Source organism: Telopea speciosissima, chromosome 3 (assembly GCF_018873765.1).
Source record: "Telopea speciosissima isolate NSW1024214 ecotype Mountain lineage chromosome 3, Tspe_v1, whole genome shotgun sequence".
NCBI lineage: Eukaryota > Viridiplantae > Streptophyta > Magnoliopsida > Proteales > Proteaceae > Telopea > Telopea speciosissima.
In genome coordinates this window covers 2,854,603-2,881,508 of record NC_057918.1, presented here as the reverse complement: position 1 = coordinate 2,881,508, position 26,906 = coordinate 2,854,603, and the positions used below count along the sequence as shown (strand labels likewise).

Sequence of the window (26,906 nt, the reverse complement as noted above, 5' to 3'; positions counted from 1 at the left end):
AGCAAGCACCCAACCGAGAGAATAACAAGAACTATTGTATCTTCTTCCTCTTCAAACACCGCGTCTAACTCACAGCAAAACATTTTTTTCTTTGACAAGGGGGGGGGGGTGGTTGGAGAAATTAGTAAACCAATATGAGATGAAATGAGAATCATAAAAGTAGATATTCTCGACTAAGTCAACACCATCAGGATCGATTTTAGCAATACACAAGTTATTCTCAATGTCGAACACACTTCAAAAACTTTCAGTAGTTGCTATCCAAGAACATACAAGCATAGTTTCTGCATCGATAGCCGAAGACTGACAAAGTCTAGCTTAGAGGCAGGGCAGCATGACCAACATAAGAAGTTCTGTAGACTTCACAAATCTTAATGGTGCTTATCACCCTCTCATAATGCAAAATCACTTCAGTAGTGATATTTCTCCCCATGAATCTTCATCTAGCAGTGGTTCAACCTCACAAAAAGTTCCATGCTGTAGCAGTGAATACAAGGAATGGTTAAACGTCGCCATACACAGGAAGCCCATTATAAAAAAATATTCTTGAAGAACAGAAAATTATAGAATAATCTACAGATGCTATACGTCAATCACCTCTGCTCCACTTGCATAAAAGTCTTGTGGCACACACTAACAACCACATGCTTGATAATCAACAGAAGCAACAATATGGGAAGACAGCCATAAAGGGACCTTAATATTTATATAATTCATCACATCTAACTTCAAATTTAGGCTGAACAAGAGCTATGATTGACATTAACCCTTCAAATCAATCAGGGACAATAAACTAGCGTCTACGTTTCAGATGAAAAAATTATGGCAGCAAATCAGAATTTTTTTTGTGTCTGACCCAATTTGTAGACATTAATAAAAACTTCAGGAAGCATGTACAATAGCTTAAATAATTCTTGAATCAATCCAAATGGTTCACCACTTGTAAGTGAACTAGATTTATTGACAATAGATGTGAACAGTATACTATAACCTAAGAAAATAGATTTCTATAGGCCCAGCAACAACTTCATTCAACCTACCCTAAGGGGGTAAGATCAGTTGGCAAAGGCCAACACCTCACAATTAAGAGGTTGTGAGTTCACTCTTGGGGCCACCTATTCAAAAAAAAACTTCATTCAATCTGATTATTCAACTAAGTGCAGGTTACTAGAATCAAAATGTCAACTTGAAAACCGTTTCAACTCTATTCAGGTCATCATTTACCAAAGTTGATTTGGTTAGCTTGATATGCAACAATGATAAGTTTACAACTTAGATGTATCAGGCTGCAATTGAAATAGATCTTAAACCCATGAGATTAAATGGAAGCATAATGCTAGATATAGATAAAAGAACCAAGTTATAGTGAAGTAGATGAAAGGAAGAGAGAATGCTTCTCAAATAAGAACAAGAAGCTAGAACAATGAAGGATATGGCAAAGTACTGACCAAATTTACCAGATTTCAATATCATAGTTGTGATGGACACTCCACAAATTCAGCGTTCTCATTCAATTGAAAAAATTGAAAAAATTTAACACAAAAGCAAAACTAAAGTCTAGAGTGAAAAAGGGTGGGGGTGGGGGGATTTGTTTTTGGAATTATACTGAACCAGCACCGAAAATCAGTTCAACCGAAAGACATGGAAAAACAGAAGTTCCAATTACAAAAATTGCACCATGGAGGTCTCTACTCTGCTAGGAATTCATCGAACTTAAAAGAAAATTTGTGCAAGAACAAAGTAACCATTCAGAACGACATATTCACCTGTTTCTTGTTCGTTGCAAATTTAATCCATGTCAACAATGGTATCAAAAAAGAATTCAATCAGAAATAATCAAGGAATAAAAACTATCGATACGGCCATGTAGTAAGAAAATTAAAGTCTTCTTCCAATATGTCCCCTGTATAGAAAGCTTTTTTGTTTTGGTAGAAGTATAGAAAGCTATTGGAACAAAGAACAGCAGCGTTTCGAATAAGTGATATAAAATTATTCCATCAAAAGAATTCTACACAAAGATCTTTAAATTACTCAAATTACATTTGAATTTAGAATCATAACAAATAGGGAGACTGCTCATAGTAAACGAAAATGAAATAAAAGGAACAGGCACAGGATAGCTTAATTTTCATCGACAAAGTCAACATAATGTGAACCAAATGAGATAGCAAACCAGAAGAAGAAACAAGTCAACAGCAATACATAATCTCAACCAAAGAGCAGAAACAGCTTTCAAGTTTCAGGAAAGAAAATTGAATTTCAGAAGGAAAGAAGAATAAACCGAAAAAGAAAAAGAGAAAAATTTAAAACCCTCACCAGGCATCTCCTTCCGAGACAGGGCAGATGTTATAGCAGTGGGGTAAAGAATTGATCGACCCAACACGGAGAGATTGGAAACGATCGCAACAAAGTATAAAAACATGACCAGCCCGAGAACCCAAGGCATTAAAATAAATCCAATCACGAAGGTAACAGAACCACAAAGCATCAAAGAGAGCGAAATCCCAAGAAGAAGCGAAGCGAACGCAGCCGGAGACACCTGCGAGATCGATTGTCGCCTTGACGGCGGGGCAGTTGGTGCCATGGCCGAAGAAGGGGTCGATAAGGGCATCGGGAGAGGAGGAGAACGAAGGATGTTGAAGATGAGAGCGCAGAGCTCGTAGAAAACCCTTGATTGCTCATCTTGGCTTCTCCTCATATTTCTAGGTATAAAATAGACGATAAAACCGTCGAAACCCTAAAAGCCTAAACCTAAACAATCAGCAATCAGAAGAAGACGACTACTCTTTCGGTTCCTATACATTAATAATTAAGAGCAAAATGGAGAAACAAAAGAGAGAGAGAGAGAGAGAGAGAGAGAGAGAGAGAGAGAAAGAACAGCTGAAAGGGGGCGAATGGATGTTGGAAAAAGCCACCCTTTATTAAGATGTTGTGTGTTTTCTGTTCCTGCGATCGAGACTAACGGATAAACTCACAAACTCAGCCCCAATTATATTTTAAGGGTAAGTTTTACCTCTCTTCTATACTTTATAGACGACTTTCACCCCTATCTCTCTTATGTCTGATGATAATCCAAAACTTTAATTAATGGTGATTGGAGAAGGCTGAGAGAGATCTGCAAGAGATATATATAATACTCTGACTGAATTGCAAGTGACAGGATTCCGGTTGGATGGTTTTAAGAGGAGTTTCTCTTCTTCCAGAAGATGATGAAGAGAGAGAGAGAGAGAGAGAGAGAGAGAGAGGGTTTAAGCGGCAACGCGTCTTTTTCCCTTCTAATTAATTCTTCTTTGCGGCAGACAGAAGTTTTAAGAAGAGAAGGGGTGAGGTGGTTGTCTGATGCGAAATGTAGAGATAAATGACGATGTCGTGGAATATTTATCTTTTCCTGTTACAGCATTGTGTTATAATGCATCGTGCGGCAGCTGTAGAGGCCATGTGCATTATGTGGGATCCGTTGTATCACATGACCTCTACAGCATCGCATGATGCAGTACAACACCATGCTATAACAGAAGAGGATAACGATTTTGATGTCGTGTCACTGGGAGCGTTCTTTACTAGTAATTATCTAGTATGAAAGGCTTACAATGATTGTTGTATGCAGAGATGGAGAAAAGGCAAGGTGTGTCCGTGTGGGGTACGCAATGAATAGTTGAATAACCGGTTGCCTCATCTCAATACTCCCTTTCTGATGAAACATTAATCACACAAACCACAAACAACAGACCAATGCCCTCAAGGTTAAACGATTTTTACGACCGTAGAATGATGGATATACACAACACACACCCCACACACACACACCCGATGTGAGACTAAACCCATGCACCCAACACACATAGTGCAGTTTTTTTTTTTGATGAAAGTGTAATGACACAAATCACATACCAATCCCAAAAGGTTAAACGACTTTTAGGACCATGGAATGACAGATATACACAACACACACCACATGTACACACCCAATGCTCAATACTCTCTTTTTATTCTATGTCTATATGTATATACAATACCGGTTAGCGTGGATCGGATTCAGTTGCTCTCCACTGAGTGGAAAGTCCAATGAGGCCTGCATCTGACGATTGGGTTGTGCCACACACATCTCAATGTGTGCCCAGTCAGCCATTGGGATGTGTGCGACACAGCCCAGCTGTCCGATACATCATTGGGTTCTCCACTCAGTGGAGAGGAGCCCAATCCGCATGGATCTTGTGTGCAGACATAGGAGTATATAATTGCTGTCCCAGTGATATCAAAGGTTCAATTCATGATGATGCCTTTTCGTATATTCTTATTGGCCTGTGTTGATGCAAAGGCCACGCGATCTAGTATCGATTTCTTGCCAATATAAAATTTTGGGAAGATGTTTCTTGCCTGATAGCAAAGGCTATGCGGGCAAGTGAGAGTCAATGAGCATCCCTTGTCGGTTCAATCTATAAGGGACAAAGAGAGGAGGATGCTGGTGGAGGCCATGCCCGGGACAAGAAACATTCTCCCATAAATCTACTGTAATGTATATAAGATATATTGCCAACTGGGTTTTGATTGAATGGAAATAAAAATCATAGAGTTTTAATTATTTGACATTTTAACCTAGACTATATAAGATTAACAACAATTATATAATGTATAGTTTTTTTTTTTAAGTTTTATAAGTGCAAGAATAGGATTCCCCACTATCTAATGTATGGAAGAATTTGCATGTCACACCAATGATGGTGTGGATAATAGAATCATCTACATGAGGCATACATAGTTAAAGTATAAGAGAAAAAATAAAAAAAATATCACGTGAAAATGAAATACCATTCTAGCATTGTGGGGATTCTTTTCCATGAATGTAACAAAATTTTTGTCATTTTATAGTATAAAAAAACCGCTATCTACAATTCCAAAAAAAGGGCTATCTATTTGTACCCATTAGGGCAAATTTAGAGACTACAACCAACAAGTATAGATACATTGGGAGTTTGGACTATAATTATACTCAACCGTAGAGGAAAAGGATGTCAATTGCAAACCAAAACTGTTTAGTAAAACCGTTTATCAAATGATTTGGTTCCGTTTTGCATAAATGAAAATTGATTAGACCTGATATATGCCATTGAACCGTTAAACATACAAATTTGATTAAAAAAACCTTTTAAGTCTAATAGCATTCTATATGCGTTCTCTAGAGTTTTGACCGAAATGTCGTGGTTCCCAATTAGGCCAACAATTGGTAACCGGAATCGACAATAAAACCTAAACTAAAACCAGTAAAACCGCTTATTTGAACTGTTTAAAACTATTTAACCAAAATAGGTTATTAGTTGGATTCAATTCATGATATTAGAACCGTCTAATAAATGAATCAGATCTGATTCACGCGGATCCTGTACCCACATAGGAGCATGTAAATAAAAAATTCTATCTATGTTGATGCCTCTTTGCACACTCTCATTGGTCTCCAATTTGATGCTGGTCATGTGACTAAGAAACGATCTCTTGCCTACATAATAGTATATATCTAGTTAACAATTTTTCATAAATAAATTATAAGGGAAAGTTTTCATACACGGTTATGTAAGCCGCGCATGTGAGAGGGTGGGAGTTTCGACACATTAAATATGAGTAGGGGTTTATAACTTTTCTTACTTTTTGTGAGAGCGTACACGACTGTGCATGTTTGCACAGCCATGTATGAAAAATTTGGCCTAAATTATATAAATTTTAATCCTTATTTGATTGAAAAGAACTAGTGAGAGAAAATTTCATATGGAGACGCGGGAGGTCCTTAGGTCATCTCCCATAATCGACTAGGGTGTCATGTACGCCTCTTACTATTCCATGTTTCTGGTCACTTCCTCCCGGCCCACTTCTCACGCAAGTAATGTTGAAGGTTTCTTTCGCTGTGGCTGCCGTCATTTGTTTCATGACAATCGGTTGATCTAATAGATAGTTAAAAATAATGAAATCATCATAAAAAAAAAAAATTAAATAAAAGGTTCCCATTTCTCTTCTAATGGCGAGGACTATCACATGATTTGAACCCTTTGATTACGAATATAAGTTTCATCTATTGATCAAGTAAGTTTCAATACAATTTTTGCACCCCAAAAAACAAAAAAAGTTTCAATACAATTTGATTTGCTCACGTACGCAGAGATATAAAACTTGAAAAATTATTTGAAAATTCAACTTTGGTTACTTTGCAACAACTATAGTTGACCGTTACAAATACAAAGATTAAAGCGTAATAATGATAGCAAATCCAAGAAGAGGGTTGTTTGAGTAGAAGAACCATCAATATGGGTTAGAAGGGCCGGTAGAGCTAGTAGGAATTTACACAAATTATATACATGCAATCTAGGACTGCAAGTTTGGCCCGGATCTGCCCTGGCCCGCCTAAGCCAGAAATTCATGGTCTTGATCTTGGTCCTGATTTTGACCCTAGTTTTGGTCTTGATTATATCTAATGATAGTATGATATTATATTATATAGAAAATTATTAATGTAACAAATAACGATTAACAAGGGTTTGTTATTATAAAAAAATAGAAGCTATGACACATGTGATCAAGAAATATAATTATTTAAAATGAAGCCTAACCATCATACCAAAGAAAAAGAAACATAATAAAATAACTAGATTAATGTGAATCCCTCGCTTTATTGTATTGCTATATAAACACTGAGTTATTTTAATTTGCTTATTACAGTAGGGCAGAGTTGAGGTCAAGGTTAGGGTCAGGATGGGCCTGAGCCCAACTAAGGGGACTTATAGTCAGGCTAGGGTTTTAAAAAGTTCGGCCCAACCCGACCATGTTGCAACCCTAATGCAATCTATATAATTCCTTATCTAGCTCATACACATCCAATCTAATCCAATCATGACCCATAAACCATATACCCATTGCCGAATTCCTCCTAATACCATTAGTATTGATGCTTTATCCACTTTACCTGTGTATCTGTTGGGTAAAGGAAATTTTCCCCACAAGTAGTAAGACAAGAGTAATGATCCTCTACATCCCTTGTGAGCATAAGGGGATTAAGGTTGGAAAATAAAAGGAATCGGATTCGGCGGATTAACCAAATTTTGAAGCCGACCCAGGCCAATTCTAGATCCTGATTCCGGGTTTTTAAACCCGACCCTTCTTCCCTCCCTCTCTCTTTTCTATCATTTAATATGTTGCTTTGTCCTACCAAAATATATATATATATATATATATATTGCTTTGTTAATTTTCTATTGATTTGTCATATAAGATACTAATATAAGTGGGCAGCGATTAATCCCTGAGTCACCGGACACAATTACAAACTTCCATCCCACATGGGTCACACATGATTAATTTATTAAAGAAACCACCCTCAACTGTCCTATATAATTAGGAAAACCTACCTACTCTCTCAGTCACTAATACATAAAATATCCGAAATAAATGGACTGAGTCTGGAGTCTGGAGATCCGGGCTTTAACAATTATTCTTAGCGAAGACTTGAAATGGGTCTTTTCTTTGGAGGTAAGTAAGCACTAAGCAGTAGTGTTTGGATATTTACTTTATTCTCAAAACACAGAGGTTATTGTGTCGTACCCGATTTGTAATGTGGGCTCGCACTCTAAGGGGTGGAAGAATTGGTCGCCGTGAGGATGAACTGATTGTCTTTCATACCCAACACCATGCGCGCTTGGATCCCAGTGACTTGCATTTGCTTGGCTCCCTTCCTCCAGCTGCCAACCAAATCAGCTCATAATTAGCTTATTACTTTAACAAACAATCACTCTATTAGAAATCAGATATAATTCCATCTAATCTCTGTACCACTGAGAGAGAAATTTGAGAAGCCAAAAGGAAACCCCATCTCATTGTTAGTATGATCACCGAAAAACAGAGTAGCCGGAGTTGGACAGCAGCGTCTAAAGACACAACTTGTGGAGGTAGATGATCCCATTTGTGTTAATGTTGCTGTCATGTTTGATCACCACCAACATATGGTATCAAAGCCATCCACAACAATGATAGCGTACCCCCGGCAGTGGGGTTGCCTTCTACTTCCAATAAACCATACCAAATCCAGTCTTTATTTTCCACCCATGATATTAAACATTTTGACCCCTCATTATTTATTTGAAGGATATTTGTCAATATTTTAGCACTTAAAGATTTCAATTCTAAATCGTGGTTAAAGAGAATGAACTGTACATCGGTGAAGATAATCATGGTTAAAAAGATGAACTATACAACTAAAATTTGAAAATGTTTGAAATCATATAATGGACATTTTGAAATTAAGACTGCGTTTGGTGTGATATCTTAGAATAATTTATAGATGTAGAATGCATACCAAACACAGCTTAAGTGTTATAACAAGTAATTAAGGTTCTCAATCAGGTTCAAAATGGGTACATTCGTGTGTGGCTTAAAGAGATGGGAATCTGAATATGGATCTAGAGGGTACATCTGGACGAATGACAGCATCAAAACTTTAGAGATCGGAAATGGATTTGAAAAAGATGATTGCAGCGAGTGATGTGAGGCATATGCATGTATCTTCTTTTCCTGATCGACAAGCTCAAGAGAAGGACCAAGACTTTTTAGAGATTGGAAATTGGGTTTTGGAATAAAAGATGATTGCAGCCACTGATGTGAAATGAAGCATGCATGTGCATGCATTTCCTTTTCCTTACAAGCTCAAGAGAAGGATCAAGACTTGACCAAACGACAACAAGAAAATAAGAAGAAAGATGCAAGCCACGTACCCTTCTTGTCAATGTCCTGTTAGCTTCAGTAAGCATTTGATCCTGCAAGGGACTTAAAGTGGTTAGTGAGGGAAGAAAACAAGATCGATCAATTGACTGTGAACTTAAGCTTTGCTGTCATACCCTTTTCTGAAGATCGGAGAGTTGGTCGAGCATGTATTGAGTCTGTTGGATCAGAAACCAAAAAGTTGACAATGAGAGACTTGTTTTCAGTCATCGTCGATTTTGTTTTTGAATTTGGAATTCCATTAATAATAATAATGAGAATGAGTTATTGAACACTGAGAGTAATTACTAAATTTGAAGTAGTAGTGAAATACCCGGGTCGATCTGATGAGCTTCAACGACATATTGAGCTGCCTTTCAAGTGACTCAAGCTCCTTGCCGCTCAGTGGGCCTAGATCCTCTCCCAGGAGATTCCTAGGGTGATACAGATAAAAGAGTTACAAAGGAACAAAAAAGACTTGTCCATCAATCCGAAGAGATGTTATTACCTTTGGGTCCGTTGTAGGGCCTCCACTCGTGCTTTAAGTCTCAAGTACTCCTGATAGCTATGTTGTTCCTAGACCCATTGCACAAAACATGCATGTAGATTATATATTGGAGAAGAGATTATATATTTTCATATAATTAGTGTTCTAAATCAAACTTAACACAGTAATTAATACAACAAGTATGCAATTTGCATTAAAATACATCTTAACGCAGTAGTAATACATTGCAATACAAATATCTTAGTCAATCTCTCATTTGACTGAATATTTAGATGAGATGGCACGCAGCTATTGGTTATAACCACTTTGTTAATTGATAGATCAAATCCTTTGACATAAAATAATCCATGAGCTGGGTGGTCCACCACTTTTACGCCCGCTGGTCAAAGAGCATATGGTGATATGACGCTTTGCGGATAAAGTCATTCTAACAGATGGGAACGCAACACAGCCCACCACCAACTCAGATCCATGTGAATTGCATAATGACCCCCTATGAATGTCGATTCAACCAGTGCAGAGGCACAAGGTCGCGAAATAGTGATTTAGATACCTTTGTATTACATGTTTATTAATTGCTCATACCCACGTTTTTTCCAAGTCAATGCCTTCCGGGGAACCTGGCTTTCCTTCAGCCATGGACGGAGGTGGAGGATCTAGCTCAGTCAAAACAGGAGGAGTTTGGTCATTTCATAGGGATCCCACCTGTGAAATGAACCAAACACCCCTATTTTGGTGAAAAATTATCTTCATAGGTTCCCTGTCCGGTACAATTCTCTAGTGCCTTCAAATAAGCTCGAACAATATGTTTGGACAGGAGATAAGGTGGAGAGATCTCTGCTAATGTGTCACACGCTTCAAATTAATGTGGAATTGAAACCACTTATTCTTTGGCCATGAAACTGCACTCACTACAGTAAATGGTTCGACAATGCAACCATCAAGTCAACCAATTTATATATGGTCAATTGAATTCAATATTGTACAAGTTTAAGATTTGCCTGTAACATAAGAAACGGTGTGACATAAGATTTGTCGGCCCGAAGATCCAACAGTCGTATTCAAACAATTCTATGCATGCTTGGATGATTTGATTCAATAATCCAATTCCCCAACAACACAATCTTTGAAGGACTTTAGTGCCTGGGATGATATGGACTATTTGTAGTCTTGGCACTTCAAATGGTCCAGTCACAGTGTATACAACATATGAAATAAGCCCAAGTCAACATATGATCTTATGGCCTTGATTTTATGTGTTAAAATAATCTATACATACAATTTTAAAATAAGCACAAGTCATCATATGATCTTCTGTGCTATACCAGTCAAGATTTTCTCACAAGACATTATCACTACTCACTAGCATGATCAAAGCAACTGAATGGTTCCAATTTGTTGATTAATATCAGTACCTAATAAAGGAGAAGGTAACATCCAAAGTATAGGAGTACATAGCACCTAAAGGAAAATTATAACATTACAATGGCTACTTAATGCGTGCCCCTATATTAACAGAGCTAGGTAACATTACATTATACAATATAATTAGGTGAAAATTTTCCATCACGCCAAAAAAAAAAAAACAAAAAAATTTGAGAATTTCTTCTTCATGGGTGATGTGACCATGTGATTGGATTCTTGAGTCATTATCACACTCCCACCCCCTATTAATGTATCGTATTGAGAGAGCAGGCCTTTGGGAGTTTAGGGGTTAGATTGTGTATGTGAGGGTTGGGGTGAGCTCAAGTCTATCCATGTGTTCATATCACAAATATATAAATAAAAGGAAAAAGAACTTTGTCCAGGAGCATGGCCTATGCCAGCACTCTCATGAGTGTATCTCTCTCCTCCTCATATGAAAAGACAACTCTGTCCACTTATTTTAAGGAGGTGAGAAATAGACACATGGGAGTGCTGGAATAGATTACACTCTCGGACAGAAAACTGTTTCCCATAAATTAAAACCCAAACTTGCAAGGTCAGTGAATTCAGTAAAATTCACCATGTTTAAACCCCATATGACATGCCAAAACATGGGACGGAACCATTTTAGAAAGAAACTCCACTCAGCTTTTTAGTTAATTTGATCAAAAAATTAGCATTCTGAGTTAAAAATGCATTGGGAATTTATATTCTATTAACCACACCATACATCACTGTTACATATTAGAGGTTAGTGATGGTTTATGATTCAGTAAAACTTTGAATCACGAGAAGATCTTTATTACATACTTCACATATTTGAGTTAGGCTGTGTTTGATATGCATTATCGGAATAGATTTTGAATCTAAAACGCTTCTGAAGCGAGAAAATAGTGAAGAATTGGATTGTAGATTCAGAATCTGTCTTGAGAATGCATACCAAACACTGCCTTAGTTTACCAATCTTTGTGTAGGCTAAAATTTCTCGTTTTATATACACAACGCTAATTAATCAGGAATTAAGCACATGCACATGTCTTTGATTGGAAAAACAGCACAGCACCCTTTTTATGTATGTATGTGTGCGCATGCATGCATGCATGCTCATGTCTATCTTCTTCAAGTAACTGTTGAGGCGGCTATGAAAGTCTAATGAGGCATAATTACAATCTTCATCAAACATGCTTCGTGGTCTGGTGATAAAAGTCCAAGAGTCTGCTCCAATGATGGAAACCCTTCTTCATCCTTCTTGTTCAAGATTGCTGATCAAAATGATATCTTCTTCACCCACATAGAATACAACCTGAACCCTTCTAGTAAGAGACCGGTTCAATTCTCTCCAATACGATACCAATACTGGTACAGTACATTGGTTGTATGAGGTCGATTTGAGATCAAAAATGCATTTTTTTGGTTGATACAATTGATCCATACCCATGTCGATATCAGCGTCTCTCTATCGAATGGGCGTACGAGTACAAGTAATACAATACCGATACGGCGATACCTAGAACCCAGGTGGTTACTACTGGACTGAATATGTGATAGCCCCGATATCCAGATCATGATTTCATAATGCAGCATTAGGTTATCCTCCGAAATTTCCTCTTTAAATAAGTTAAGAAAACTACTATAATTTCGGGTTATCAACTATTAAGAATCATGTTTGATAGGAAACTAAACAAATAAATCGTCTCTATTGCATGCAAATTACAACATGGAAAACCAAAAAAAAACTAAACAAGAATCGAATAATGTTGCTCCTCTAGCTGACAATTCCCAAAATAGCAGCATGTCAAAAAGGCCAGAGATTTAGAAACAAGAAAATAACCGAGCGAAGACTACTGTAGCTGGTGGGAATAATAATCTTACGTGGCATTGTACACTTGTGACCCTTCATTGAGACCCACCGTCCAATAGGGCCTCAAAAGGTCGAATATCCATGAGGGGCGAGGGGTTTGGGTTTGGGTTTTAGGTGGTGTATTCGAATCGATCATCGATGGGTTTTTTTTTTATTCTTCATAACTAAACTCTACCTTTTTACCTATTTTGAGACACTGCCACTGGGCACATGTTTAAGGAAAGTTGTCAAGTTCCACCTAATTTCGTTTCACTTTCCAAAACGTCCTCATTTCGAATATAAACCTTCCATGTTTTAATGTTGAGCATCATCTCTTTTTCTTTTTCTGGTTGATTTCCAGATTCACTCCGGCCGATTTTCTGCCCTGTTCTTCGCTCCCTTCCCATTCCCATTTCCATTCCCTGTAGATTCTTATAAAACCCTAATTATTTATTATTTATTAGTCTCTCTTCTCAAATCCAAACATGCTCCCGCTACAGGTTGAATGGTTAGACACCACACCAAGAAATCGATAATGCTGCATTGAATGTAAGCTCCTTTATGTCTCTTACTCTGGAGATTGCTTCTTCTATCTTTATTAATTCCAATTTTATTTTCTCTCTCAAAGTTCTTGAATGTTATCCTCCACTATGTAATTACCAAAGAATGTAATCCCCTCCTCCTTTCTTTTTGTCTGCCCGTTCATTATTAGTGTTTCTTTTAGGTAGGAATTAATCCTATGGAAGGACAGATGGTAAGAATGCTTTCTGCGATCGCAGAAGGATCAGAATCGAATAGCACCAGCAATAATCCTCTATGTCAGCCGAATAATAAGCGTCTGAGAAACGAAGGTACGAGTTCTTCCATGAGATTCAAAGGGGTGGTGTTACAGCAAAACGGGCATTGGGGGGCACAAATATATGCCAACCAACAGCGGATCTGGCTTGGAACATTCAAGTCAGAGAAAGAAGCAGCAATGGCATATGACAGTGCCGCCATCAGACTCCGAAGTGGAGATTCCCACCGAAACTTTCCCTGGACCAACCTCACCGTTCGAGAACCAAAATTTCAACATCTCCACACCACAGAATCGATCTTGAATATGATCAAGGACGGATCCTACCAGTCCAAATTTAAAGAATACTTAAGTAGATCTTTGGAAATGGGGAATGACTCCAGCCTCAACATGATAAGGGGAGGAGGACCTGTACTAGGAGGAGGAGGAGGAGGAGGAGGAGGAAGAGGAATCATGTGTCACCAACTCTTTCAGAAGGAGTTGACACCCAGCGATGTGGGCAAGCTAAACAGGCTCGTCATCCCAAAGAAACATGCCGTCAAATACTTCCCGCAGGTCTCTGAAGTAAGCTCGGAGGATGACGAGGAAGGTAGTGGAGTGGATGATGTCCAGCTAGTATTTTTTGATAGGTGGATGAGGTCGTGGAAGTTCAGATACTGCTATTGGAAGAGTAGCCAGAGCTTCGTGTTTACGAGGGGTTGGAATCGTTTTGTCAAGGAGAAGGAATTGAAGGCAAAGGATGTAATCACCTTCTACAGGTGTGAACACAGAGAAGAGTGCAAAGAGGAGAAAACGTTTTGTCTGATTGATGTAAGTCACAATCAGAGCGACAGTGTTGATGGATTTGATGGACCAGTCGCTATGGAGATGAAACTACAGCTACAACTCGGATTAGGTTTAGGACGCAATTTTGAATGCAGTTCTGATTATCAGGAAAAAAGATGGGAAGAGGAAAAGAAATTATTCATGGAAATGCCACTATCATCACCATCACCATCACCATCACCACCACCACCGCCGCCGCCATCGCCACAGCACTCTGATGGAAAGGGAGTTAGACTATTTGGTGTACGAATTCGTTGAGAAGATTGGTAAACTCGGCAATTTTGTTAATAATTTACAATTTTAAGGTTTTAGAATTTGTGAGAATGAACACAGTGGTCTTTTATTTTTCCTTCGAGAATTAGATGATGTGAGCAATTGAGAATATTATAACAAAAAAAAAAGCCCTACAGTGCTTGTATAAAGTGTGTGTTTGTATAGAGTGTCTTTCACCAAAAAAAAAAAAAAAAAAACCTGCAGTGTTTGTATAAAGAGTGTATTTGTATGAAGAGTGTCTTTAACCCAAAAAAAAAAAAATAAAAAAAACCTGCTGTGTTTGTATAAAGAGTGTCTTAAATCCCTCCCAGAACCCCCAGGGGGTTCACCTATACAATGAAACTAATTAAACATGTACAAAGGCATTGCCACCAGAGGTCTGCACCGACATTAATGAATTGAAGTATGTATTTACAAAACAGAGCAGGGAAGTAATTAATAGGATATAAAACGTACGATACTATTAACTAGACATTGTCATTTGACCATACATAATTAATTTCTCCCCTTTCTTATACAACTCATATTAACATTTAACATATATTTCCTTAGCAAACACATCTCAATCGTTATTTGATAAGATCCCAGTAAGTACATAGCTAGAAGCCTGCAAACGCTTTGGGTATAATAAGATTGTTCTGCTGCTATAATGAATTGCCTTATTATCTAGCCTAACGACAATTAATAGGACTGCAACAACAACAACAAATTCTTCTATGTGAGAAAGAAAAAACTATACATAATCTAAAAGAAGCACCCAATTTGAAGCAAAAAGAGGAGGAGTTTTTTTGGGAAGACACTCAAGTCTTTGTTTGGCGTAGAAGGAAGAGTCACCATAGTAGGTCTGTCCCTTATTTCCTTTGCTCAACCGATTGGAAAATCTGATTCCTCTTACAAAATCGTAGTAATAACTTGTTATTTCTCTTTTTTGATTCGTTCCAATTTTGATTCTCTAACAGTCCTTCGGTTGATATTTTTGTTCCTATTGTTTTTCTCTTTGTTAGTTGGACCTAGTGCCTCTTAACGGCATCTTTGCCTTTTAACAGGTTAAAAAAACATCTGGGTTGGGATTTACAATGAGATAATGTGTATCCATGATTGTATGCAAATAAGTCTTCGACTGTCTTGAGCTTGTGGGTTCGCATAGTAGTTCTCTCCTCATAGTTGAGTTTATCATCGTTCTTACCATCCCTCTTTCTTCCCCTAAGGTTTTATTTTTTTCTTCTCACTTTGGGTAGGGGAGAGGGAGAATATTTGCCTTTGGGTTGTTGGTAAAGATGATCATGCTTGTAAGATGACTCGCAAAATCAAGAATCAGAACTTGAGCTAGTGGACAGCATGAAAGCTCACACCCATCCCATCCGTTTCAATTATTCATATTTTTGGTTCTTTTCTCTCAAAGACGAAATGCAAGATGTAGACAAATTTATTTTCCTATTTCTATTGGGAATAGTCCCATATGAACTAATTTTAAGACTTTGGATGACTTCATTCACCGTTGAGTCTCTCCACCTAATAGCTTAAAGCTTTTGGATTGAACACTTTAATAATTTCTGTTTTCTTTTTATTTTTCATTATAATGACTCGACTTGAAGTACTATGGCAAGTTGGCAACTATATATATGGTCCTAGATAAATATCTATATTCTTTTTTTCCCCTGATATTCTCATCATAAGACAATACTGTTAGATGTCTACGTTCATATATAAATGGCGTGTGAGTGCCGAACACTAAGAGAAACTGTTTATCGCTGGAAACATAATTTAAAGTGAAAAGTAATTGGCCTAGAGAAAATATATTTAGGAAAGGAAGAATACCTGTATTTCCCTTGTGGACACATTTGTCTCCGGTGCTCCATAGCTGCATTTCTGATGCCTCTCGAGCGTTTTGAACATGCTATAAAAAATAATGTATTAAGACATAAAACTAGATGGAAACAAACGTAATCGCAAATGTCATAGATATATCTAAAGATCAGAAACTTGATATTGGTTCCAACACCTCGATCACAAAGTCTTGTAATGAGCTCACTTTCCATCCCAAGCTTTTCTCATGTTCAAAATCTATTACTTCCTAGATCAAACGTCTTCGGAATGGAAACCAGGAGATCACAAACAGATACTCTCTGTGGTTTATCTAAAGGGATGATGTCTTGTTAAAACCTATTATATTACCAAGATTTATAAAGGTCCCCAACATCTCAAAGTTTTTTCCCAGACTTCTTTTCCAGTCCATCTAGGGTGAGACAATATCTTTAACTTATGTATTAGAGAAATGTTCTACCAAGGGATTCCCTGAACTGTGTCTGATCATTCAATAATATTCTGATTTTCACTTGGCAGAAATGCGATCTTCGGTACAAATCTCATAAGTGCAGGAAAGAATTTTGGAATTATTTGCAGGGCAATATCAACCAATCGACAACTACTTGGATCAGGTAGAAGTATCCTATCTTACATTACTACAATTTGAATGGAGCAATATGATCAAGGAATATAAAAAATTTACAAACACCTTTTGATTTGAATTAGGGGGCATTGGGTCAAATATTTGTGTGTTTGTTGCACATAAACAGTAATTATCAATCTGATGAAGTAAATCAGATAAGCAGTGGCCTATGGAATGAATTGGTTTATGAGAATTGAGAAAGTGTTTTAGCTAATTTATGATTCCCTGGAGATAAGATAATAGAAGAAGGCATCATTGATGTTAGGTGCTCAAAAATCAAAGTCAACAATTGTAGAAACAGATCAAGCCACGTAATATTCCACATTGGAGAGAATTATCCATCAAATAATTATTGCCTCTGAATTGACCAAGACCATAATTCACTCTTTGATGTTTAATGATTCTACTGGTATTCTCGAATGACAGGATTCACCCAGTTGTGAATCTATTTTATCTCACCCCTACACCAAGCACTACAAAGTCATCTTTTTTCAAAGCTATAGTTAAGTTCTTTCTTTGTGTGCCTTGAGTAAATCAGTGTTGTACAATTAGAAGAGGGACAAAATCCTTTACCACTTTTATTCCTACTCACTTTCATCTTATTGTCTTTCTAATTGGTTTCCTCCTCTTTCAACCCCTGAAGGAAAAAAGGTTTCCCTACTACTTAAACAAGAAATAACAAGAAGCATAGAAGTGGCAAAGGACTATGATAAACAACATTATTGTATAAATGCTTCTTTCAAGCCAATGATGCTCAATAATGGTCCAGCTTTGGATCTACAACTTCTACGAACGTGTGGCAGCTCTAATTAAACTAAATGGTTTAAAGCCATGCAAGAGGAGATGGATTCTTTGCATAAGAGTTACACTTATGATTTGGTGAAGCTACTTATAGGTAAGAAGGCACGCAAGTATAGATTGGTATTCAGGTTGATGATAGAGGAGAGAACAATTCAAGACCGAGGCACAAAGTGAGGTTGGTAGTGAAGGCTTTTGGGAACAAGAAAGCCATCGACTTTGAAGAGATTTTCTCTCAAGCAGTGAAGATGTCCCTCCATTCAAGTTATGTTAGGTCAGACAACAAACATGAATTTAGAAATTCAGCAACTTGATGTGAAGACAATCTTTCTCCATAGTGATTTGGAGGAGGAGATTTACATGGAACAACCCGAAGGTTTTAAGATTAAGAGTAAATAACACATGATTTGCAGGTTTCAACATCAAGGGTAAATAACACATTGTTTGCAGGTTAAGGAAGAGCTTGTACTACTTGAAACATGTGCTAAGGCAATGATACAGGAAGTTTCATTCATTCATGGAGGATCATGGGTACAACAGCATAACATCAGATCGTTGGGTATTTGTAAAAAAAATTAAGAATGTGATTTTGTCATTCTTTTGTTCTATGTTAATGTCATGTTGATTGTTGGATAGGATATCGGCAAAATTGGTAGGTTGAATCACAAATTGAGCTAGTCCTTTGCTATAAAGGACTTGGGATCGGTACAACAAATCTTATGTATGAAGATGATGCATACCAGTCTTGCATGTCATTTTTTTTAAGGAGATCAGCTCATATTCAAGCCCAACAAGTACATTCCAAGGCCCATGAACTCAAGCCCAAGACTATGAGCCAGTCCAAACAAGGCCGGCTCTTGTCTAAGGCTAAATCAAGTCCAACTCCAGTCAACCCTAGCCAAATTTTGGGTGCCCCTCCTCTACCTCCCGACCCTCTACCTCCCATGGTGATAGATGATGTGGAATCCACTTTTGACCAGCCCTCAACAAGTCTTCTTGGACAACTCAATTTTTGTCTTTTTCAGGGTCTCTTCTTGGAGACTAAAAGAATCTTATAGGAGGATGTTCTTAAACTACCTTTGGAAGAAGAAATCCACTTAGAGTATCAAAGCAACCTTTGATCTTTGTACTCTCTTCTTTTGTACCAAGTAATTTGTAATGATCCATGTCATCACTTAACCATTGAACTTGGGACTTTTGCTAATTATGTTATCAACATAGGGACTTGTAGGGGAGGATAGTGAAGTCCTTTCTGAAAAGTAAATTTGATGAAAGAAAATTGCTTTGAACTTTCTTAGAACCATGATGAGTTCTCTCTTCTGAACCTAGAAGAGTTCAACCAAGAAACCCTTGAAGAAGTTTTTCTCATTCCAAGAAGAGTAGGAGTTTTATTCTTTACCTACATCCTAGACGAGTTGTAGGCTACCATTAGAGTTGATTTGCATCCTAGAAGGGAAGTAAGTCCCTCTAACCTTCCCTTGTTTCCGTATTTTCGTCCTATGATGCAATCTCTGCTTCACAAGCCATCATCACCTTCTTCTGTTCCGAATCTTTGAAAATCTAAAGAACCAAAGTTGTAGCCCTTTCTATTAGCTTTCATCTCCAACTGAAATCACCTTAAACAAAGTTATGAGTTAAGAGTTATATTTATTTTACTGACAATGTGCGAATCTATCTTGTTTAGCCTCTTTGTAGTTGAGTTGTGTTTACTCTCCCGATCAGAGACTAGTAGCCTATCTTGAAGCTTGCATTAAAAGATCTTGTGATAGGAAGTATGAACAATTTGGCTCTCACAAGAAAACAATACATACAGAAGATATTTGAAAGTTCAATATGGATAAAACAAAGTTGTAAGTCATTTCAGACTAAGAAATGAGCAGAGCCTTTTAATTGAGCAAGGAAGAACATAGATGAATAAAATGGATGTGTCCGCTGTAGAAAGTTTGATGTATGCTATTGTGTGTATAGGACTTGACATTGTACATGCAATTAGAATTGCAAGTAAATTTCTTGCCATTCTTTAAAAAAGAGCACTAGGAAGCAGTTAAATCGATTATAAGATATCTCAGAGGTTCACCCATTGTATTTTGATGTTTTGGAGGTGATAAACCTGTGTTACAAGGACACACAAATGCAAATATGATAGGTGACATCAATTCAAAGAAGTCTACATCAAGGCATCTGTTTACTTTTGTAGGGGAAATAGTGTCAAGTCAATCCAAGTTGCAGAGGAATGTGGATTTATCAACTACAAAAGCTGAGTATATTGCTGCAATAGAAGCCCACAAGGAGATGTTGTGGATGAAGTGGTTCATTCAAGAACTGAGTTTGAAGCAAGGCAAGTACATCATTGATTATGATAGCCTGAGTGTCATCCACTTGAGTAAGAACCCGAGTTTTCATTACAAGACTAAGCATGTTGCTATTAGGTACCGCTGCATTAGGGATGTTCTGGAATAAAAGCATATGGAGAAGTTCCATACTGACAAAAATAGTGTAGATATGATGACTAAAACATGGCAAGTTTGGGTTTGACAGATCCCTCCTTGTGAGTTGGAGGGGGAGTTTATTGGGTTCCTCCTTCACGTGGAGGGTCATATACATGTTTTTTTTTTATGAGAGGCAATGAAGTCATAAAACCGATTTTACGCTCTCTCCTTCTCAATGATTATAAAAGGGAAATAAGAGGTAGGAGCGCACTTGGGAACTTATATTTTTGTTCCAAGTCGTGGGTTCATATATTTTCCGTTAGTGATTGTTCCACGAGAGAAGAAAAAGAGTTTGTCTTTTTGCGCATAAATTGAGGAGACCTTTTGTGGTTGGCTAGAGTTTGATTAATTTTTATTATTAGTTTTGCTCATGTTTTGTTGTCTTCTGTCTCCATTAATTTGCACACAGGTGAGAAAGGGTTTGCTAGGACTCGGGTAGAACTCACCATTAAATGTTAGCCGTTAAGGAGAGGGTGCCCAAGTCCTTATTAGTCTTCACATTGAACTACTCACGTGAAACCCTAACAATATCTCCCTTATCTTCCTAAGGGATTTTCTCCATCCTCAGAGGCACAACAAGGTTGTCATGCCTTAGCTCTGATACCACTTATTAGGACTTGGGAAAATTCACCCTTAAAAGCTCGAGTCCCAACTAGCAAGTCCTAAATCTGAACACTTCTTCTAAATATAGTGCGTCAGATTCAATTCTTCAATGGTACTCAATAGCTCAAATTGGCCATACATTCCGCTCGTAGTACTTTTTTCTGCTTAAGCAAGTTTCATGAATTACTAAGAATCTATTTTCATGTACTAATGTTTAAAGTGCTTTGAGTATTGACTTGTCATCTATTACGAATCCTTCTTAGGGTCAAAATTGGTGAGAACTATAGTGCCTCCACGCAGTACCTTGGGAAGTTTGACTACTGCCACATCATCAACCCATACAAGCCTTTACTTCACCGCAAACTTACAACCCTAAGCTGGTCAAGCTTGACTTTCCCTATAACAACGACGAAGATACCACCAACTAGAAGTGTAAAATGGAGATGACAAACAAAAACAAGAACGTCCTAAACTGCAAGACTGGAAGTTGTATTGCATCAACAAATTCACAAACACAAAGAATGGATCCTTATCCGTTGACAAGAAATATCATCAGCCGAAGCAACTTGGGAATTACTCCACCAAGAATTGGGATCCGGGTAGAATTATTTTAATTTTTATTTGTAACTTGGATGCTTTGAAAATTCAGTTCTTAAAGAGTGGTCTTGAGGACAAGACTGAATTTATGGGGGATGTACTGTTATATGTATGGCTTCCATGACCTTGCATGGGAATACAAGGAAGATAAATATTATTGGTTAAGGAGATTAGGGGGGAGTAGTTATGTAGTTATGAGAGTTTTTTATATTTATTTTACGTGGCTAATTAGTTATGGAATTTGGCTAGTAATGGAGAAGGAAATAAGTTAGGGAAGGGGGTAATTCGATAACAAAGTAGTAGTTATCTTTATCGTAACACTTATTTATAGCTGAAGTATCTAATGAAGGAGTTAGAAGACTTTGAAAACCCTAAATTATCTCTTAAGAGATTAAGTAAGCTTCCTCGCTTAAGCTAAAACGACAGGTTTCTTCCGTAAAACCAAAACACTACCTATTTTATCTGCCTGCTATCTTTTTCTATCTTCCTTATCCCATTTTCTCCCTTCTGCTTCCTCAATATTTTCTCTACATCTTCTCCCTTCTCTTATCCCCATCCATCAACTCTACAAGCCTAATTCTTCTCAACCTCAACCCATACATTGAAACCGTTGGATAATATTAGGTATGAGTTGTAATGTATGTGCTTGGGTAGTTTTAGTGAGTTATAGTGGGTTAGGTTGTAGTTGGTTACCTCTATAATGGTCGTATAGAGGCAATTTCCTCATACACAAAATTGATAGTATAGAGGCAACCTCCTTATACACAAAATTGGTTGTGAGTTGTGATGTATGTGCTTGGGTATTTTTAGAGAGTTGTAGTTGGTTATGTTGGGTTGGGTTGGGTTGAGTGGTGTTGTAGTTATCTTTTGTAATGGGTGTGGGAAGTTTTAGAAGTGATTTGTATAACTGTAAGTTACGGTTTGATCGATTGTATTATTATTTAAAAGAAATGACCATTCTATCAAGGTTATGATATGTTGAACCCAAAATCAAACACAACCTTTTGGCTAATTTTTACTTCACTCATCTCTCTTATTTCAAAATACGTAACTGGTACATATCACTCTCTCTCTTCTCCCTTATGAAGTGACATCTCTTCCCCTATTAGGGATAGACTCAGGGTGTACTAGCCTAAGCCATGCTCCCGAACAGATAACATCATCCCATTTACTTATTATTTTATCAATGTCATTAGTTTTCTGAATCAAGACAAAATTGAGCAAGTTCTTCCCAATTCAACAACCATGGACCTGAGGAAATTTGGTTTTAAATTTTGACAAGAAAAGGTCATATCTTTCCAAAGAAGAAAAACAGATTTCAGACTACATACTAGCTAGGCAAGGTCGATCATGGTGTCTGAACCTGTTCAAAGAAAGTTCTGATCGATCTTGGTTATTTTTGGCCAACCCCAATGGAACTAGAGAGATTTAGTGATTTGAGTAAGGTGACAAAGAGACGTGGGTGGATGTAGTTGTGGGAGTTAAAAGGCTAGAGTGATGATATTCTATACTTCCCGAGAAAAAGACCTTGTTAATCATATGAACAGACGTTCTTAATTAAAAACAAAGATAATCCAAAGTTTAATAAAACGCAAGGCAAATTTACAAAGATGCTATTTTTGTTATTATGGAATCTAATGATACTTTTGTAATTTCTTAACTTAAATTTGAGGCACCAACCCTACTTCGGTATGGCATCACGGACTCGTGAATGAACTCTTAAGTGGACTGCAGCATCAGATTTGAAACACCTAGCTAGCACTGTAATAAAGTGCACTATCAGATCTAGGCATCTAGCTCAAGCCATGAATCTTTTCAGAGACCATTTTCTGAGAATACCGCTTGAGATAATCTTGAACAGTGCGAGATCATCAATTTCCGTAGGGAGAATAGGAGTTATATAGAGCGATCAGAGAGAGAGAGAGAGAGAGAGAGAGAGTCTGTGGACTGTCGGAAGACTCGGAACACGAAACACCGGATTTTTTTTATGGGGAGTGGACTGTAGAACATGGGTCATGAATTTGTCTTTTCAGAAGAAATATTAACCAAATGAATTAAAGAAGATAAAAATAACATAACTAGTCAATACACCCATGCAATTGCTGGGTGCCTAGTTTAGCCTGTTCCCTTGGTTAATACCTCTTCTACTTTTGGGAACAAAAAAATCCTAAATTTAATCCCTTCTTCTGATCTTTAAACTTTAATCTTGCTTAAGTCTCTTAAAAACTGCAAGCTCGAGTTACACATAAAATTATCTTAAAAAATCTTACAGGTATCTACTGTTCAAAAGATCTTTTCAAAATCTATAGTGAGAAAAGGCAAATATATCAAAATTGAAGCAGGTAAGGACATATTTAGTACCTTTTCAATACAAGAACATGGAGAATAGGAAAAGTTTTGAATAAAAACTCAACCTTTAAACTTCAAAAAGATTTGTAATCCGAAATAGAAGAAAATGTGCAGCTAAAAAACCACCGATCTGCTTTTGTATACTACTTTCAGTCTCAGATCTACAACACAATACTAGATCACTGTATATAACTACTGACATCCTCGAAAACAGAAAGTTTTACAGGAAATTATGAAAAAGGAGAAAAAAAAATCCCAGCAGGCGTTCAATATCCAAAAGCAGAATCAGAACGTCGAAGCAAATTGCAGAAGGGCAGAGAAATCAAGGAAGAATCTGAAACTAAAACCTAAAAAAAAAATTTATACCTGGAACTGCTGCAGAACTCGTACAGCTTTCCTCTATTAGAGAAGATGATCAAAGCAACTTCGGCATCGCAAAGGACAGAAAGTTCGTAAGCTTTCTTCAAAAGGCCATTCCTTCGTTTGGCGAAGGTAACTTGCCGGTTGATCTTGTTCTCGATCCTCTTCAACTCCACTCTTCCTCTTCCCATCTCAGAAGGGAAGATGACTCTCTGTCTCTCTCTCTCTCTCACTAGTCACTACACCAAAAACAGAAAGCAAAGTTGCAGAGAAAGAGAAGAAGTGTGAGGTTTGATTTTCCAGACTTGGTTTGGTATTTGTAGAAATAAGTAGGGAGAGTTGAGGGACGTACGTAAGAAGCAGAAGCCTAAAATGGTTCTACATTTAATGCAAAGGTCCCCAACCAGTGTTACGTGTCGACTTATCAAGTGATGAAACTCTGATTCTTACCGGGACAGGGACCCCGACCCCAACCCCAACCTTAGAGCAATCATGTGACATATTGACATAACATAGCTCGCAGTCCAGAGTCCAGACTCAAGAGTCCTTATTCTTATTACGAAAATACCCCCTATGATTTCATAATGACACCCGAATGCAACAATGACTATGAGCCACAATACACATCGTCTACGGCCCAGCTGTCCGTAGCAGCCTGTGTGGCGCAGACTGGACCGCGTGTATAATGACCGCTTTACCTCCTGTCCAGTTTCTTGCCCGAATGGGGGCAGCTGGGCCGTAGGAGATCTGGATCCCTATGAGCCTTGAACCCGGATCACGTACATGCACATCATTTTAAGTATCGGGATAGACATCGATATCTAAATTTGTATTGTATCGATGGTATCACAGCAAGAAAAAGTAGAATGATATCAATATGGATTGGTTGGACCGGTCAAAAATTGGTCCACTTTTTAAAGGGATTATGGTATACAAAGGACACCTAGAAGGATACAACCTTTCTTGGTGGCGATGAGAATAAGGCAACGGTGTCATTTCCATGCCCAAGCAGCCCAACCCATTTAAAACAAGGTACAATGTCCAGGTAAGCGCAATTTAAAGGCATTCCAAATAAAGTGTTTTTTTGAGGAAACCAAATAAAGTGTTTCAGTCTGTTTCTTTCCATATGGATATGTGGGTAAAGTAATCTCTTCATCCACCCCACTGTTTTCATCGCTATCCACAATACCCTTAACTATTCAAGGAGTCTCATATAAGGATCAGAATCCATACGTGAAGTACCCTTTTTGTTTTGGGGTGGGTGGGCGGAGGGGGGTTGTTGGTGGTGGTTTACGAACATAAGTGAATACCCGATCGGATCCTATAAATGTTGTAGGAGTGATTTCTTTTAAGAAGAAAATTTCACCCACGACTAAGGGTGTCAACGAGCCGATTCAGATCGATTTTGGTTCGGGTTTTTCGATTTCGGGGGGGGGGTTGTTGGTGGTGGTTTACGAACATAAGTGAATACCCGATCGGATCCTATAAATGTTGTAGGAGTGATTTCTTTTAAGAGGAAAATTTCACCCACGACTAAGGGTGTCAACGGGCCGATTCAGATCGATTTTGGTTCGGGTTTTTCGATTTCGGTGTGACTTTTATAGAAATCGAAATTAAACCATTAAAAAATATTCGATTTTGGTACGATTTCGGTTTTGATGCGGTTTGGTTTCGTGTCAGTTTCGATTTATGATAACGGATTGATATCGGTTTGGATTCGATTTGGTACCGGTTTTAAATAACTAGTAAGGTCCGGTTAGTGCTAATTTTTCTTCTCTTTCTCTTTTAAGTACATAAAATATTTCAAATACAATGCATCTTTGTATCCTATGTCCTATGGCCTATGGATACAATTGGTTGGGTAATTACTAACAAAGGATATGAGATAAAGTGAGAAATTATCACAACACATTTAGGGGGCAATGGGGCATTAGGCATTTACTGATTTACTCATTTATCGGGTTAGGTCGGTTCGGGCTACCGGTGCACCGTCAGGCTAGCCCAAACCAAACCAAACAAAATCAAACCGTTTGTCTTTCTGGATCCACAAATCGAACCGAACCATTAAGAGTTCGATCCGATGTGGTCCGGGCTGGTTCGGGCCGGTTTCATCGATTCGGGTTGGGTATTGACACCCCTACCCACGACCTTTATTTCGATTGGATGAGACTTTTTCGGCTCTAAGGGCAATTTTGGGCTTCAAGTAATTGGGGAAAGAAATTATAACCTTGATCTTCTTCACTGCGGGTGAAGAAAAACTTTCTTCAATATTTTCGAAGCCTAAATTTAGTGAACACATTCTTCACTATTTAAGTATTTATCATTTTCCACATGCCTTATTAAATGCTTTAATTAAAAAAGTAATTTTCTTTGGAATTTGATTTTCCAGGAACAATCAAAAGACGAGAAAAAACCATTATAGTATTATACATGATGGGCTGAAATGTTGACAACTTGACATCATGGTTCACTGAATCGGTATCGGATCGGCTGTATTAATCGATTTGTATTGGTATCGGAAGAGAATAATATCGATTCTTGACCGATATAAAATCGATCCATGGATACTGATCAAGGGTAAAAATGTAAATAAAATAGATTTTCATTAAAACTTAGGGGTAAAATCGTCCACTCCGGATCCGGTCTGATCCAAATTGGTGTCGTACCAATATCTGTCAAGATCAATACCAATTCCTAAAACCATGGTTGACATAGATACCAAGCTTTGACATGCGGTCCGTCATGCCCCAGCCCAAGATTAATCCAATAAGGATCGGTTCAATTCGATCCAGATATTTTTCGATCGTAGCATTTTTTTCACTTTATCTCGATCATTTAACATACCCATAGAAAACCGC

The 26,906-nt window shown here is 37.7% G+C and overlaps 2 protein-coding genes and 1 long non-coding RNA gene across 3 annotated transcripts; 1 reads left to right on the top strand and 2 right to left on the bottom strand.

Moving 5' to 3' along the window:
* Positions 1–142: 142 nt before the first annotated feature.
* Positions 143–2,461, bottom strand: LOC122656623. The gene is made up of 2 exons (XR_006332132.1): positions 2,317–2,461; positions 143–477 (listed from the first exon to the last, which is right to left on the bottom strand). It is a non-coding gene; the product is annotated as an uncharacterized LOC122656623 (long non-coding RNA).
* Positions 2,462–7,530: 5,069 nt separating this feature from the next.
* Positions 7,531–24,349, bottom strand: LOC122656621 (agamous-like MADS-box protein MADS4). The gene is made up of 7 exons (XM_043851229.1): positions 24,055–24,349; positions 16,222–16,300; positions 9,245–9,312; positions 9,071–9,170; positions 8,874–8,915; positions 8,751–8,792; positions 7,531–7,721 (listed from the first exon to the last, which is right to left on the bottom strand). Exons 1-7 carry the CDS (start codon positions 24,237–24,239, stop codon positions 7,557–7,559), a joined length of 681 nt encoding a protein of 226 aa, XP_043707164.1. The 5' UTR covers positions 24,240–24,349; the 3' UTR covers positions 7,531–7,556.
* On the top strand, positions 13,261–14,388 carry LOC122655952 (AP2/ERF and B3 domain-containing transcription factor At1g51120-like). Its single transcript, XM_043850350.1, has one exon. It carries the CDS (start codon positions 13,261–13,263, stop codon positions 14,386–14,388), a length of 1,128 nt encoding a protein of 375 aa, XP_043706285.1.
* Positions 24,350–26,906: the final 2,557 nt, after the last annotated feature.